This window comes from Mustela nigripes, chromosome 1, assembly GCF_022355385.1.
Source record: "Mustela nigripes isolate SB6536 chromosome 1, MUSNIG.SB6536, whole genome shotgun sequence".
Classification (NCBI taxonomy): domain Eukaryota; kingdom Metazoa; phylum Chordata; class Mammalia; order Carnivora; family Mustelidae; genus Mustela; species Mustela nigripes.
Window position 1 is genome coordinate 108,436,598 of NC_081557.1, and position 16,925 is coordinate 108,453,522.

At 49.9% G+C, this 16,925-nt stretch overlaps 1 protein-coding gene across 3 annotated transcripts in view; it reads right to left on the minus strand.

Annotated features, from left to right (window-relative positions):
• The window catches only part of PEBP4 (phosphatidylethanolamine binding protein 4), a 236,366-nt gene that overhangs the window by 174,425 nt on the left and 45,016 nt on the right, over positions 1-16,925 (minus strand). For all 3 annotated transcript variants that reach the window (XM_059371677.1, XM_059371685.1, XM_059371692.1), the window contains one exon: positions 15,860-15,986. In XM_059371677.1, the coding sequence (XP_059227660.1) occupies positions 15,860-15,986 (127 nt within the window). The remainder of the gene's footprint in view (positions 1-15,859; positions 15,987-16,925) is intronic.

Sequence of the window (16,925 nt, forward strand, 5' to 3'; positions counted from 1 at the left end):
TGCACATAGGGCGGCTTGGGCCCCAGCATCCTCTGCAGGACACCTGGAAGGGAAGAGGGAGCCAGAATGAAACCCAGGACCCTCCTTGGGGACCCTGGCCTGCGGCAGGGTCCTTCCATTTTCACCACTGGCCTGGCCACATGCCCACACCCCAGGAACGCTGAATCCAGCCCTAGCACTAACCCTGCGGAGCAGGGAAGTAATTCACAAAAAGTTGGGCAATTCAAAGTTACGGTTTCCACAGCAACCAGCACTCAGACCATTTGGGTAGCTGAAGCTTTTCCTCTTAGCATTCACTCTTTTTCTCCCCAAATAGCATTTTTTTTCTTATTATTAAAGTAATACATGTTCATTGGAGAACATATGGAAATTACAGACAAGTGTAAGGGAGAAAATAAAAATCACCCTTAATCCCACCACTTGAGGTGATCCAATGTCAACATTTTGATGTATTCTCCATTCGTCTAGGGTTTTTTTCATGCATAAAAAGATATAATTTTTGAAAATTGAGACTGTAGTGAAATTACTGTTTTATCATTTGATTTTTTCCACTTAAAAATATAGTGTATGACTTCCTGATAGCCTTAAATATTCTTTGAGAATAAGATTTTCAATGGTTAGCTGGTACTTTTTCATAGGGATAGAACATATTCTATTTAACTGGTCTATTGTTGAACATTTACATGGTTTTCCTTTTTTCTTTTGCTATTTTAAATAATACTACAATGAACAGCCTTTTACATAAATTTGTGTGTATGTATCTGATTAAGTAATCAGATTAGAATAAATTCATAGAACAAAAATTACTGTTCAAACACAATGAACATGCTAATGATTTTAATACGCATTATCAAATCACCCTCCGGAAAGGTTGAAGCAATCTGTACTTCTACCTGTAACGTATACTCTTCTTTAAAAAAAGAAAAAAAAAAAAAAAACCAACGACAACAACAAAAAACCCAAACCGCAAATTTGGTTGGTTTTAAACGAAGTCTGTACTACTTACAAAAACTACACTTCCTTTCACTGAAGCATTGTCCCCCATATTTTTAATGAATTTCCCTATTTCTATAATCACCTACTACATCCTTTGCTCTCTATTTCTATGGGGTATTCATCTTTTCCTTATTGATTTATAAGAGCTCCTTATGCATAAAGATAATAATGCTTTGCCATATTTGTGGCACATATGTTCTCTCAGTTTGTCGTTGGATTTTTATTTTGTTTACGGCATTTTTAAAGTGTAGAAGTTTCAAATATTGTTGTAACTCACATCCATCCTTCTTTTTCTTTATGATTTTGTCCTTTGAATTTTATGCTTAGACAGACCTTCTCCACCCTGAGATCAGGGGATATTCACCTGTATGTGGCTTTTCCAGTTATTTTATGGCTGTGTGGTTGGGGTTTTACATGGACTGCTCTAAACCTCCTGGGTTTCACCTGGAGGTGGGCTCTGAATTTGCTCCTCCAATGGTCCTAAGGCTGGAGTCGGGTCAGAGACGGTTGCCAGGGAGATGCGGGAATTGACCTGTCTGCTGCTCCTGCCTTCCGGGAGCGCTCAGCCTGGCAGGCAGCTTTCCGCGGGGCCTGAGGTTCTGCTTGTGAATGGAAGACATGAATAGCTGCTCTGAGACCACACACTGGGAAAGGTGCACCTCACGTGACTCTGTTTCCCATCTGAGATGGGGGAGGTGGAGGCCGGGGAGTGCCAGATGTATGGAGAGCTGGTGAGCCGCTTCAGTCTTAGCACGGTAAGAATCGGGGGCATGGATTCCAAACCTGAAATTAACCACCACTCTGTTTGCAAGATGAAGAGCTAGAGGCAGTTCTGCTGGCATTGGGTCTTCTTGAATACCAAGTTCTCTTGAAGAGACACTGAGGGAGGAGCCTGGGGCTTCAGCTCCCCAGAGATGTGGACAATCTCTGGGGAGATAGTCTAGCCCCCAAAGGTCTGAGAGTCAGTAAGTGCCAAGCGGGATGGTGGCCTCCTGAGCATGGGGTGCTCAGCTCCAGCCAGCATCCTGGAAGAGGCCGCTGCAGCCTGCCTGCCCCATCCAGCCAAAGGCAATTCCTGCCTTTTGTCATCTTTATTTCAATCCAGCCCCTAAAACTTTTTACTGAGGGTGTTTACTCAGTTTCCAAAGTCAACTCTGCATGTACTAACAACTCAAGAGGTGTGTTCATCCATCCCACAGGTTTCCTGGATGTCCCCTATCTGCAGAGCCCTGTGTCCAGCCTTGTAGATCTATCGCTTTTCAACCAGCCATAAATATTTCCCTTCTATCTCTGCCCCCTCCATTTCTCTCCTTAAACCCTTAAAAGAAAACACACACACATACACACATACACATACACACCACTACAACCCTCTATCTTGAATCCCAAGTCCTCCAGCCGTCTCCTGCTTGGCCATCATGTTGCAGGTCGTACCAGTTGCCTGGGCGTCAGAGAAGATTATAACCACCAACATTTACTGAATGTTCCCTGTGTCGGCACCAAGGGCTACACACACGTGATCTCTCATAATCTTCATCCAATAACTTTCATTCAACAAATATTAAGTGCCAACCACATGACCGAGACTCTTCTGGTATGTGGGCTACACCAGTGAGTCAACCAAAGATTCCTGCCCTCACGAAGCTTACACCCTAGCTGCAGGGTAGGGGTGGGAGTAGGTAAAAGAGACAAACAAACAAGGTAAATGAAGAAGTTACATGCGGGTTAGAAGACATAAATACGATGGCAAGAAGTGGGGAGGGACCGGGGGCTCAGGAGTACCAGGTCTGGCAGATGGGAAGGCCTCCTGGAGAAGATGCTCTTGAAGCAGAGATCTGGAAGAAGTGAGGATGCATTCCACCAAGATATGAGGGCAAAGGGCCTGAGGCGTGGCTGGTGTGGTCAAGAAGCAAAAGGGAGGCCAAGGGAACAAGGCAAAAAATGGTAGGCACTGAGGTCAGAGAGGTGAAGTGGGCCAGGCTCTAGGGTTCTGTAAGCCAGTGTGAGTCCTGTGCCTCTTACTCAGGTGATATGGGGGAGAAATGGAAGGATTTTGAGCAGAGGAGAAAACTGATGGGATCTGCAGATTTCAAGGCTCATCCTGGCTGCTGTGTTGAGAATAGGCTGGGGGTTTGGAGCAGACACGGGTCCGGTAGACCAGTTAGGTGGTTATTGTAATAACCCGCGTAGAGAGGGTGTGGCCCTGGCCAGAGTCTTCCTGGTGGAGGAGAGAAGTGGTCCGATTCTGGATATATTCTGGAAGCAAAGCCAAGAGGGTTTCCTGGTGGACTGGATGGATAATGGGAAAGCCAGAGCAATTATCGATGACTCCAAGATGGTTAGGCAACAAGCTGGGAGGCTGGGGTTGCTTTTTGCTGAGATGGTGAAGACAGCAGATGGAGCAGGTTTGGTGGGAGGCTGGAGAGTGGGCTCTTGGGGTTGGACATGTCTGTGAGATACCCCAGTGACCCTGTAACTAGTATATCATAGAGAAAACATTTAAAGTCATGACCTTGGATGAGACCACAAAGGAGAAAGTGTGGAAAAAGATGAGAAGACCCAACCCTGAGGCTTGGGATATCCTATGCCCAGAGGTTGGCGAGAGGAGCAGCAGCCGGCCAAGGGGACTGAGAAGTGAAGAACAACAGAGGGTGAGGGAAATTCAGAGACTGCAGGTCCTGACAGCAGAGGACCAGGGGTGTCTAGGAGGAGAAAGTCACCAACCCCTTCAAATGCTGTTAGGGAGACCAGAAGGATTAGGATTGAGAAATGGCCACTGGGTCTTCCCTAGAAATGGATATAGGTGTAATACCTATTTTAAGGTGAAGAAAAAGAATCTTAGTGAGAAGATCCAAGGTCACAGGGTTATGAGCAACAGAGCTAGGATGTAAGAAAAGGTCGGTGCAAAGCCCAGCCTGACTGCTTCTCATAATAACCTCTCAGGCTCTGATGCTCTCTAAACCAAGGGAGTATCTCTGATACCCAGCAGTTCTCATTCCTGCTGGACTGTTCATCCTTAGGAAGTTGAATAGTTTCTAGTTTCTGCAGGTCAGGGAAAACCAGGGATGAGCAGACTGTAAAATCCTATAAAAATGCTTTTAATGCCAGGTGGGATATGAGGGGATTCTCAGAGAGAGCTGGTCTGGCTGGCCCCACTTTCCTTTCAATTGTGTATTTCATCCACCTATTAGGGCCTGGCCCCTAAGGGCATTTCCAGTTAGTGCCCCCCCCCATTTAAAGTATTCAGTCCAAGGATATTTGCATTTGAGTAGAAGGGCATTTCCACAACCCGCAAAGGGAGAGGCGGCAAGAGGGGTGTTGCGGCATGCACACCCAACCCAAATCCAGGACCCTCTGTTTCTCCATTACTGGGTAGGTCTCCACGGTCTGCCCGCCCTGGGCAATGCCTTCTTAGCTGGTATGCGGGCTCTCCTTGTCTGGGGCAGGATGACAGTCACCTGTCTCCCTCTGGTGTTTACTGGTGCAATTGCAGCCCCAGGAGACCGCAGGAGGCTCTCTCTGCCTTCCCAGATCCAGGGCCTGGAGAGCCAGGCCTGGGAGCCAGGCCTGGCCCTCTTCCCTTCTAGGCCTTGTCTGCCTCTGCTTAGGGCATCTCTACAACTCTAGGCCATGGAGATGGACCCTCTGCATTCCCAACTGCAATGGAAAGAACTCAGACATGAAAATTAAGAATGTCTGGGGTGCCTGGGTGGCTCAGTGTGTTAAGCCTCTGTCTTGAGCTCAGGTCATGATCCCAGGGTCCTGGGATCGAGCCCCACATCGGGCTCTCTGCTCAGCGGGGAGCCTGCTTCCGCCTCTCTCTCTCTCTGCCTGCTTGTGATCTCTCTCTCTCTCTGTCAAATAAATAATATTAAAAAAAAAAAAAAAAAAAGGAATGTCTGATAGCTTACTCTGGTTGTCCCTTGGGGTAGCAGGGCAGATCTAGAGATAGGGGAGAAACCAAGGGTCTCTGATATGTGCACAACCCTGCACACCCCCAGGTCCCACTCTTTATCTCTCCCTTTGCTAAGTTATTTGCTATCACGAGGCCCATTTGTAAAGGGAGGCAATGGAACAAGAGGAGATCTCCTGCTTACTCCTTCTCTGTTCGCCTTAGGGGCTGGCTTCTTCCCTGGACCTGGGGTTGAGTAGCTGAGGCCGCAGCTGGGAAACAGCTGAGGTCATTTGGGGTACCCTGCAGGTGGCCTTCGACTCTCGGGGGATGAGCCCATACAGTCCTAGGTTCAAATCCTGACTCTCACTCATGAGCTCTGGAACCTTTCTGTGCCTCAGTTTCCTGGCCTGAGAAATGAAGGTAATCATATCTCCTGCGGCACTTAGCACAGAGCCTGACTGCATCGGAAACAGTCAGTGTGGCCATGTAGTAAATGCTTGGGGACGACAGGGTTGCAGGGGGTACAGGAAAGAAAAGCATGGTACAGGAGCCAAGGATTCGAGCCCAGGCTTCATCACTCCACTTAGCACGTCTGTGCATTTAGGGCAAGCTAGTATCCACAAAGCTGCAAGGAGTCCTAAATGGGGTGTGAGGCAACAAGGAGATGGGTACTGGGCTCTGAGGAGGAGCTTCTGCCTTCTCTGGCCTTCCCTGGGCCAAGGATCCTCAGTGTAGCAGAGACAATTGCCTGGCCCACCTCTTGGGACTGATGGGAGATAAGAACCGTCATGACAAAGGAAAGTGGTTTGAAAACTGAAACACTTATACTCTAGTTACCCGCCCCCGTCCCGCCAGCATCCCGCACTTAGCTCCATATCCCAGGGAGTTTACATTCTCTTTGGAGAGACAGACAAGAACCCAAATGGGGGCAATGCCCAAGTCGACATCAGGTGCAGGAGAACCACTCCAAAGCCTCACCAGAAACCTCCAGTCGAGGGAAGGGCAAGTCCCCAAAAGGAAAGCTAAGCTACAGGATGACTGGCCACTAGCTTAGGCCAAGATGGGCAGGTACCAGACCCTTCTGTGGAGGCCCAGCTGGTAGTCTACGCTATTAATCCAAAAAAAGCTATATACGGTAGGATTCCAACTACGACATTCTAGAAAAGGCAAAAACCATGTAGAGAGCAGAAAGATCAGTAGTTGCCAGGAGTTGGGGAACGAGTAGGTGGAGCACAGAGGATTTTTAGAACAGTGAAACTACTCTGTCTGATACTATAATGATGGATACATGTCACATGCATCTGTCCAAGCCTATACAATGTATAACACCAAGAGGGAACCCTCCTGCAAACCATGCACTGTGGGTGATAACAATGTGTCAGTGCAGGGTCATCAATTGTAACAAATATACCCCTCCACTCAATTTTTCTGTGAATGTAAAACTTCTCTAAAAAATAAAGTCTAGGGCGCCAGGGTGGCTCAGTGGGTTAAGCCACTGCCTTTGGCTCAGGTCATGATCTCAGGGTCCTGGGATCGAGTCCCGCATCGGGCTCTCTGCTCAGCAGGGAGTTTGCTTCCCTCTCTCTCTCTCTCTGCCTGCCTCTCTGCCTACTTGTGATCTCTCTCTGTCAAATAAATAAAATCTTAAAAAAAAAATAAAGTCTATTAAAAATTACATAGAGGGGGGCACCTGGGTGGCTCAGTGGGTTAAGCTGCTGCCTTCGGCTCAGGTCATGATTCCGGGTCCTGGGATCAAGCCCCACATTGGGCTCTCTGCTCAGCCTGCTTCCCTCTCTCTCTGCCTGCTTTTCTGCCTATTTGTAATCTCTCTCTGTCAAATAAATAAATGAAATCTTTTTAAAAAATTACATAGAGCGGGTCTGGGTGGCTCATTCATTAGCATCTGCCTTTGGCTCAGGTCATGATCCTCAGGTCCTGGGATCCAGCCCCGCATCGGGCTCCCTGCTCAGTGGGGAGCCTGCTTCTCCCTCTGCCTGCTGCTCCCCCTATTTGTGCTCCTTCTCTGTTAAATAAATAAATAGTATCTTTTTAAAAAAACTAAATAGATAATTTCCCACGAGCTGCTGCTTCCTCATCTGTAAAACAGTCTCCACATTGCCATCGTTAGGGTCAGGTGGGCTCTAACACAGAACAACATGTGAGCTGGCATCGGGGATGCACTGGTAAGAGAGCGAGATACCTCAAGGTCCATGGGACTGTGTCCTGGCAGCGGTTCTAGCCAGCAGAGGACCTTCTACTTCCTTCTCCCCCTCCCCCTCCCTCCACCCAAGACAGCAAATGTTAACAAATAACATCATCACTCAAACAGTTTCAAAACCCTTCTCTGAACGGTTCTTGAGGCCACTGTCTTTTCTCTCCAGTGAGAACAGGCAACAAGCCACTGTACATTCAAAATTCGAATATTCGTCTCTCCAAATGGCTCCCACAAGGGCCGGGCAGCTATTTTAAAATCCAAGAAGCCTGTGCTCACACCCCCAACAGTCGGCTCTGAACAGATAGATCCCACACATGAGACGTGCCCCACACAGATACTTGCTGAATGACCTTTTTAAAAAAAAACCAGGATGCAAACCCAGTGAACTCTCCTTTCAGATCCTACATGCCCCCTCCCAGGAGCGGCCCACACGGTTTTTTGTTTTTTTGTTTTTTTTTTCAAAGGAACATTATTTGATCTGAAAAACATCTGGAACCTGTTTCCCCACACTTGACTGAGAGCTTTTGGCCAACATCAGATGCCCAACCACTGAGCAAACACCCTGTTTGCCTGCGCTCGGAGGAGCACCCCTGTGCACGGGGGACAGGCGGCTTGATTAAAAAGCTCCAGGAAGGTCAGGCTCCGGGCTGACCAGACATTTGCAAACCCTGGAGCAGTGAGTATAACGACAAGAAAGGTGGTGGGGTGGTGGGGTGGGGAGAAAGTACTGGAAATAAAGATCAAGGCCAAGGAGCTTCCTTAACAGCAAAACATCAGCCACACAAAGCACTTCTGAGTTCAGTATTTTTACAATGACAACCATGCCTGTTCTCACCTTTACGAGGTGCTTCTGGTGGCGGGCAGGGCTAAGGCTCGTGTTGGCTAGAGTCCCCTGCTCGTGCAATGGTGACAGGCTGAGGGGCCCACAGGAGGCCTCCACTGGGATCTGGACACAGGAATGGCCGCCCGAGCCCAGTGCAGACACCAGGTGACTGCGTCTGGCTCTTCGGCCGTGAGCATCTGGGCAGCACACACACGTTTGCTGCGGAAGTAATGGGCCGTAAGGCAACTTTGCCATAAAAGACGAAAAGTAACCGGCTGACCGGTTGGTTTCACCGCAGAGCTTTACCCTCTACAATCTCAGCACTCGTGGTCGTCTCTACAGTGACCCAGAGTTTCCAACCCACATTTCCCGTGGCACTTTGGAATGCCCATCGGTAACAGGGAACCAGAGGCCAGAGACAAACAATAGTGTAGAAGGCTGTCGCCACACCATACAAAACTCGGTAGCAGGTGCACAGCCCGGTATTTGGAAACTGATACCTCCCTCGATGAAGGAGGAAACCTCAGTGAAAAGAGAGAAAGTGTGAGGCCGCAAAAGGAGGCGAATCAACAAGAAAAAAAAGTATATGCTGCCATGAAGGAAAGACTTTGAAGACAAGTACCTAGCTACGTATAATCTACAAAATCAATGATACGTGTACAGTTGCCAGGAATCCACAGTAGGCATTTTTGGTATGTTCAAATATTTTTATACTTCACAAGAGAGTCTTTTTAATTTTGTAATTTGTTCTTTGCGTTTCATTATCTCCTTTTTAATGGATGTCCCTCTTTTGTTTTTCATGATTTTTGTTTTTGCAGCAAAATTGCATGATAGCCCACGAGCTGTGCAGCAAAAATGCTGGCGGCAAGGATGCTTCGGCATGAAGCCACCCAGAACCCCATCCATTTTCAAGTAACCAGGATGGAGTCAAGAGGGAAAGTTATGTAGCTGGAAGACAGTGGACCTGGAGGGGATCTAAAGCTGGCTCTCCTACTTCCCAGCTTTGGCAAGTGTGACCTTGGGAGGGCCCTTCACCTACTCTGCCTAGCTCCCAACATTATTAGGAGGATCGTGTGAAACCCTATGTGAGAAGTTTCTCTGCAACTTCAAAACCTGGCTGCAAGGGTTGGAGACGGTGATAAGCGTTGCCCTTTGAATTCTCCAGAAGCCCAAATCCTCTGTGCCGTGTACTCTTCAGATTCCAGGCCTGTCTCTTAGAATGACAGCTGATAGCATTTACTAAGCTTGTGTCACAGGTTAGGGTTGCAGGTCACGAGTTCCCTCTACCACTCGGAGTATTGCTGAAGCCCCCACCCTGTCCTGGATTTGCCATCTGCTCCCAGCCGCTCCTTCTGGAACTCTTCTCTCCGTCCTCAAGAGCAGTGCCAGGGAATTTGCCAAATCTAACAGCTCTCCCTAACCTGGCCCCTGCGGCTGCTCCCCCCACCCCACCCCCCACACCTGAGTCTTCCGTGATTCCTACCCTTGGCCTCTGAGGAAATCTCCTGCCCTTTGTGTGACCTCCACCACCCTCGTGGTTCTTCTTCTCAGATGTGAACTTCTCCACTGGGCCCATTATCTCCAATTTCTGCTGCATGGGGCTTTGGCCCTTAGAACTGGCTCTTTCCGGCCAGCATTTCAATAGCTTGGGTGCCCCTTGTCTCCCGCACACTTTCGGTGTGTGTGCCCAGCCCGCCGTGTCCCTTTCTCATTCACTTCTGTCCCTGACGGGGCTTGCCAGCAGCTGGCTGGGTTACATCAGTTACACTTTCTCCTGTGCCAGTCTGACCTCTGCAGGCGGGCCACAGGGGACCCTTCCATAACCTCCCTCCGAGGGAGTCCCGCCACCTCCAGCTTCTACTGCCCACCCCCTGGCACTGAGGACCCCAGTCTAGGCCTCCAGCCCTGTCTGCTCTGCTCAGCGGGCTCACGGAGCACCTGCCTCTGCACACACACATGATCCTCAAACTCAGGGTCTGCAGAGTCACTGCCACTGGCCTTTGTCCCTGTAGATCTAGTGTGTCCCTTGCTGGAAGCCCTAATAATGGGACAGTGTGCCCTGTCACCCCTGCCATCCCGATAATTCTTGACAGCCTGTCCCTTCACTTTCCAAAGCACCTTGTTTTAGAGGATAAGTTAGATGCTGCAGCTTCACCCCCACTCCTCTGGCTGACCGTCACAGAAACCCAAGTGTCATACCACCCCCCACCCCACCCCACCATCCCCGAGCCTCTGCAGTCACCAAGCCCTGCAGATGCCACTTCTATATAGCTCTCAAATCCGTGCCATGGCTCATGCCCTCGCCTATGCTGACTGTTTCAACGGGGTGTTCTCTCTGCCTCCAGCCTCTCCTTTCTTCCCTTCTCCCACCTGGAATGCCGGGGACGGAAGGCACCTTCCCAAGCTGCTAATCCAATCGCCTTCACCAGCCCCTCCCCAGCCTGACTTCAATATTGAATCCGGACTCCCCACCAGGCCAAGCAGCTTTTGTGGCCCCTTGCCTTGTGACCCTGTCCTCTCCCGAGCCTCATCCGTCACCCAGCCACCCGGGGCCTCCCCTTCATGCCCTGTCTATTCACTGTCTGCAGGTCAGCTCCGGTCACCTCTTCCTGGAGGCCTTCCCTGACTGCCACTCAGCTTGGCTGCCCTGCCCGGTCCTCGTGGTACCTGCAGTTCCTGTATCACAGACCTGACACCACACGACCCCACATTTGCCGGCCACCTACCCGTATTCCCACCTAGACTGGGAGCATTGCTGTGGCGCCTTCGGTTTTGGGCTCGGAGGCACTAATATGGTGTCTGTGTATTCAGTGAGTATGTGTTAAGTGAATCACTTCCTGTCACTGACACTAAATCCTGCTGGGCTGCCGCCCTTGGCTGCCCCTGTAGGTATGCACGCCCCTCCTCTGCCCTTTCTTGCCGGGAGTAAGAGAATCTGCCCCGTCCATTGGTGAGGGGGTGGGGGGCTGCTCTAACCAGCCTTACCCCGTGTCAGGAGCCCTGTGTCCCACCTCCACTCATCATCTGTGACCTCAGCAGCCCTGTGCTGCTCTGAGCATGAAGAGAAGGATGGGAGGCAGGCTAGTTAGCTCCGAGGTCTCTTTCAGCACAGAGTCTGTGATGCCAACCGCCTGTGTCCCAAGTTTGTCCCCACTCTGGGCCCGCAAGTGCAAGGAGGTGGCCTCCAGGAAGCAGCAACACAGACACTGTGGGTCCAGGGTGGCATGGGGCTAGGCCTGTCCCACCCAGGGCGAGGCTGTTCAGAGTCACCTGCTTTCTGGGAAGGAGAAAGCGGTGGAGCCGCCTGGAAACCCGAGGGACAGCAGGACTCCTTATTCCTTCTCTCTAATGCAATGCATATTCCCCACTTAAAGGCAATTTCTTCACTTCAAAAGGTTTCCAGCTGGTGAAATTCAAGGTGAAGAATAAGCCTCAGTCAAGAAGCTTCTCAGGGGCCTTTCAGTTTGCATCGTCTTGAGAAGGGATGCTTTTTAAGACGTTTGCCTCTTAATGTTTGTCAGAGCACCCAGGGAGAAAGCTGCCTCTTATTTCAAGACTTCTCTCAGCTCTCAGGACTATTGACACAGGGACCGTTCACATTTCCCTGCACAACTTTGCCTTTTGGGAAACCAGATGGATTTGTCTCCTGGCTGTCCCCTTTCCAGCCCTGAGCCGCCCCCCCGCCGCCCTGGGTGGAGGAGGGACTAGCGCTGGGTTCAGAGTCCACCCGGCTCACCTGGGCACCCAGCAGCTTAAAAGGCAAACCGTGGGACTCACACATCTCATGGTTCACCTCCAGGAGGTGTCCTTCCCCTGCCATTCATTCATTCTCTACTCACTCGCCTGGTCAGCCAACATGGGATCTGCAAACGTGGTAAGGGGTTGTGGCCGGTCCTACTTTCCTAGAGCTTATACACAGGTCAAGGTTCTGGGAGATAGAAATAAGCAACAACAATACAAGCCAGAGGAAGTAAACGCCAGGTCTGGTGGGTAGGGGACATTTAAAAAGCTCAGAGAGGGGCGCCTGGGTAGTTTAGTCATTAAGCATTGGCCTTCAGCTCAGGTCATGATCCCAGAGTCCTGGAATCCAGCCCTGCATTGGGCTCCCTGCTCGACGGGGAGCCCGCTTCTCCCTTTCCTGCTCTCCCTGCTTGAGTTCCCTCTCTCACTATGTCTCTCTTTGTCAAGGAAATAAATAAAATCTTTTAAAAAATAATTTAAAAAAAAATAAAAAGCTCATAGAAAGAAGAGACCAGCCAGGGATGAGGAGAGGGCTAAGTGGGAGGCAATCAGGGAAGGCTTCTTAGAAGAGGCATTTTGGTGTGATCAAGGTGTCCCAGAATGCAAGGTCCGGATATGGGAAGTGGCCTGAGCAAAGGTGTGCAGAAGGGAAGACCTCTAGGAGGCGCAGAGACACAGTCCCAGGCCCACTGACCACCTCCTTCCAGGGCCTCGGGGCTTGCTTGGTGGTGGTGGTGGGAGCTTCCAAGGCACCACAGGCACCTGCTGCTTTGGTGGCTTTTGCTGTAATCACCTTTGAAACGAGACACTAACCCCACATAGCCCATTGCTATCTGTTTGTCCTTTCTCATCAGGCTCTGGGCCCAGAGGAAATGCTTACAATCCTCTTCTCTGTCATTCTGTTCCCCTGACTGCTCTTTTGAGGGACCCTATTCCCAGATAGCATCCACTTCCTCTCCAACTTTTCCAGTTGCTTTCTTTCTAGAGATATTTGCTTTCTCTACCCCTCCAGGGAAGCTCTGTTCATCTTCTCATTTCCCATTGTCCCTGGCCTGTCTCCCCCTCTTCATCACCATCCTTCTTAGCAACCATTCCTTTCTGCCCCAGGAAAGCTTCTGTTCAGCAAGCCCTCTCCAACGGTACCAGCACCCTGATGTCACCCCTGAGAGCCATTGTCAGTGGTCCCGTGGCCAAGCCTTTGATGCTGGGCAGACCTGGGTTTAAACCCTGGTTCTGCCACTTTCCAGCTCTGCACCTGCTTTGATTAAATTCTTCCGCAAGAACTTCTCTTGTTTTTCTGACCCAATATCTTTTCTCCCTTCTAACAACCAGCACCTTGATTCTCCTTTGAAGGAACCATCCTCTTCTGCTCCAGCTTTTGTAGATTTAATGGGCCTACCCAGGGTGTTTAGTTCAGGGATAAGTATGTGATCTAAGCAGGACAAATCCTGGGATTTTTAATGGTTGTAAAGTGTCAACCTATACCCACTAGGATTGATAAACTAGTAACACAAATCTGAAGCTGATGGAGTTGCCATTGCCACCACAAGGAAAGAGTCTATTTACACATAAAACCAGCACAGAGAAAAGGGAAAGAAAGATTTTTAGTGATGTTGTTTGGGCACCTGGATCCAGCCATGTCTGAAGCTATCCCTGGAGTTTTTGGTTTGTGAACCAAAAACCAGTCAAACTGGCTTTTGTTACTTGCTACTGACAGTCTCAACCAAAGAAACACTTCATTTGCAGACTTGATGAAAACTTTAAATGAAATGACACATGAACAGTATCCAGCATAAAGTGGGTACCACTTGATTAATGGTGTTTTTTGGGAACTCAAACTGAATCTGCCTTGTCAAACATCAGCTATATTTCCAAAAAAAGTCAAGTTCTACAGTAGTAGAATATTACTTTTTCTTCCTTTGTTTCCATCACTTTGACCATTTTTTTTTTTGGTGAAACTTCTGACCTTGACTTTTTTTTTTAAGATTTTATTTATTTATTTGACAGACAGAGATTACAAGTAGGCAGAGAGGCAGGCAGAGGGAGAGGAGGAAGCAGGCCCCCTGCTGAGCCCCGATGGATGCGGGGCTTGATCCCAGGACCCTGGGATCATGACCTGAGCCAAAGGCAGAGGCTTTAACCCACTGAGCCACCCAGGCGCCCCTCCTTGGCTTTCTTCCCATCCAAGTACTAACCAGGCCCGACCCTGCTTAGCTTCCGAGATCAGACGAGATCGGGCACGTTCAGGGTGGTATGGCCGTAGACCCTCCTTGGCTTTCTTAATCACAGCTCTGTGGTCCTCATAAGTCTCCAGGTTTTCTTCACCATCCCGCCTCTGGACAGAGACAGGGTGGGAAATTTCATGACCTGGTGGAGGTGATGCATTCACACCCCAGGATGCATTCACACCCCAGGACAATCAGTATGGACCAAGACAAATCAAAGGCAGACTTCCCAAGCTTGCTTCAAACCAAGTACACCAGGTACTCAGAAAAGTCTGCACTGCCATCTAGTGGCCATCTGCTATAATATCACTCAGAGTGGAGCCGTTTGAGAAACCCTCCTGGGACAGTCAGTGGGCTGCGAAAGAGTTTTTGGATCTACCTCCTTACTCCTTCAGTGGCAGAACCAAGGACAAGTGAATTAATGGCAAAGTAGAGCATCTTGTCCCAGGTGCAGCATTATACTCTTCCCTAAAAGACTGGGCTCCTGCCCTGCAGGAGCCCTCCACATCCTGTTCTGAGCGTTAGAATCTCAGGGTCCTATGTTTCCTCTGCTTCTCTCCCACGTGTCCAATGGTGCAACCCAGGCCAAGGGTCTCCAGGGAGGAGGGCTGACGTGCAGGTGTGCTCGTGTGTGTGCTTGCATGGTCATGAGCATGGGGCTTGGGAGGGTTGAGGGAGAGGAGACCCAGAAGGCACCCTTATTACTGCTTGCTTAGAGTCCCGGAGGAAAGGACATTTGTCACGATCGCAAACACAATAGCCAGTCAAAGCTTTGTGTTCCCAGTCTCATAAATTGTGGGACACATCACAGTGTATTGGTTCCCTGATAGTGGAAACAGTCCCAGAGAGAGAGAAAAATCTACCCTCTCCATGTGAGGACGCTGTGATCTCCACCCCAGAACTTGCTGTTTTGTTGTGTTTGTCCTGACCGCCATCAGGCCTGATCAACAGCAGCACCGAGAGTCCCCAGGCCGGACAGACAGAGGGGAAGAGCCGTCAGTGGCCTCTCCCTGCCGCTGCACACGGAAGGGACCAGAAGGCTGTGCGCGTCCGCGTGGTGTGTGTGGGGTCACATCCTGACCGTGACCCTTCCATCTCCACCCATTTGTGGCCTGATTCCCGGCCACATCACAGTCCTGGTATGTAGGTTGACATGGGCACCTCCTAATCAAACACCACAAAGATGGAGGCAGAGTCGCCCTCCACTGCTGACACTTTGGGGGCTCAGTGTGACCCAGGAGTCAAGAAACAAAGAGACAGTGACCGGAACACTGGAGCAGCGCCCCCAGGACCTGGCCTGGCCACTGCAAGCAGGAGCCACAGTCCCACTTCCTACTTCCATGGCCCTTCCCCAGGCTTACTGCATCCCCAATCTAAGGGAAGCTTCCAGAACAAGATAGTACTAGTCATTTCCTGGTAGAAAGAACACTTATTTGCGATTCCTAAAAATGCTTCAATCTTCTGTTTCAGACAAGTGCGAGCAAACTCTCAGGTGTGTTTCATATTGTAAGGACGGAGTCAGGATGCACTACTCCTCTTATTTAGCCCATTACAAACTAGCTCCTCCACGTCCGGAAGATCATTCTGAAAGCCGAGCCACCTTGCACCTGGAGAAAGGACTCCCTCTCTCCTCCTTTTCTCTGCCAACCCCAAAGCACACACCAGCTGGTCTCCGCGTGCACTGAGGAGCAAGGCTTCTCTGGGAGCAGGCAAAGACCCAGCAGAGCGGCCCCAGAGTCCCACTACAGTGCCCAGGCTGCAGCCCCATTCCCCCATCCCAACCTCCTCCAAGGTTATAGAGCTTCTCTAAGGAGGGCACATGCTTGTGGTATCCGTGGTCACGTGGGACTCCCAGACCCAACCAAGATGGCCCTGCCCATGGCTTCAAGTCACCCAGATGAGCATGCTCAGAGGGAAGCCAAGACCCATGGCCCTCCCCTTCCAGGCCAGGCTTGCTCACTTACCTCCAAGGCCCTAGGGAACTTGACTATGGGCTCAGCCCAGTGGGTGATCTTTAGTCTGTAGTTGTTGCAGTCGGGAATAATCATGCAGCCGATGTTCCCCAGCTCTGGGTAGAAAACTTCAAGGCCCCTATGGAGAGAGGGAGATGGTCAGCCCATGTCAGTTCTGGGGCAGGCTGAGCGCTCACACCGTTCAGTTGTGCTGTGGAGAATGTGGAGTAAGTGGGATTGAATCCTAGGCCTGCTACCAACTAGTTGTGGTCACTTTCTAGTGTGACCAGTGTGTGTTAAGAGTTACTTGACCTCTTGGTGCCTCAGTTTGTTCACCTGTAAAATGGGGACATGGACCGTACGTACTGATAGCGCTGGTGTGAGGAGCGAAGAAGGCGATCGATGTTTACAACGAGCCACCAGCGGTCAGAAGATGTTAACGGTCATCTGTATTTACTCCTCAGGAAGAACATACATCTTTAGGCAAACCTGGTCAGTGTCTTTAAAGTAGGATTGGGTTTATAAGAACGATATTTACACAGTGCTTTCCAGGAATGTTTTCTTTACATCAAGAAAGGTTTAGCAAGTGCGCACAGCCTTCTTCACGGGTCCAGCCTTCGTCGACCCTAAACAACCCAGATCCCCTCCAAGTCCGGCAATCGTCCCTGGTAGTTTCCCTAACCCACCTCTCTGGGTCATGTGTCGCCCGATAACCTAGGCCCTCGACCTACTACTCCCTGTACTTTCAGAATGCAAATGTCTCGTAGGGGGTAAACTCTCTGGTCCCTAAGACAGTGGGATGAATCCATTTGTCTGCTTTTTCCCTGAAAGAGCTGAACAGCATGAATGCTCTAAGAATCCTGTTCCCCTGGAGGGCTGTTCCCAAAACTCCATCAGGATTAGCCTTAAGGGCTCACCTGTAACCAAAACTCAGGGATGTAAGCCAGGCTGTCAAACTGATATTTAAAAAAAAAAAAAAAAAACCAAGATCTTTGAACCAACTTTTTTTTTTTTTTTTTTTAAATTTGCCCTTTCTCTCTGTTCCGCCATATTTTTTTTAATCACCAAGACCCAGGGT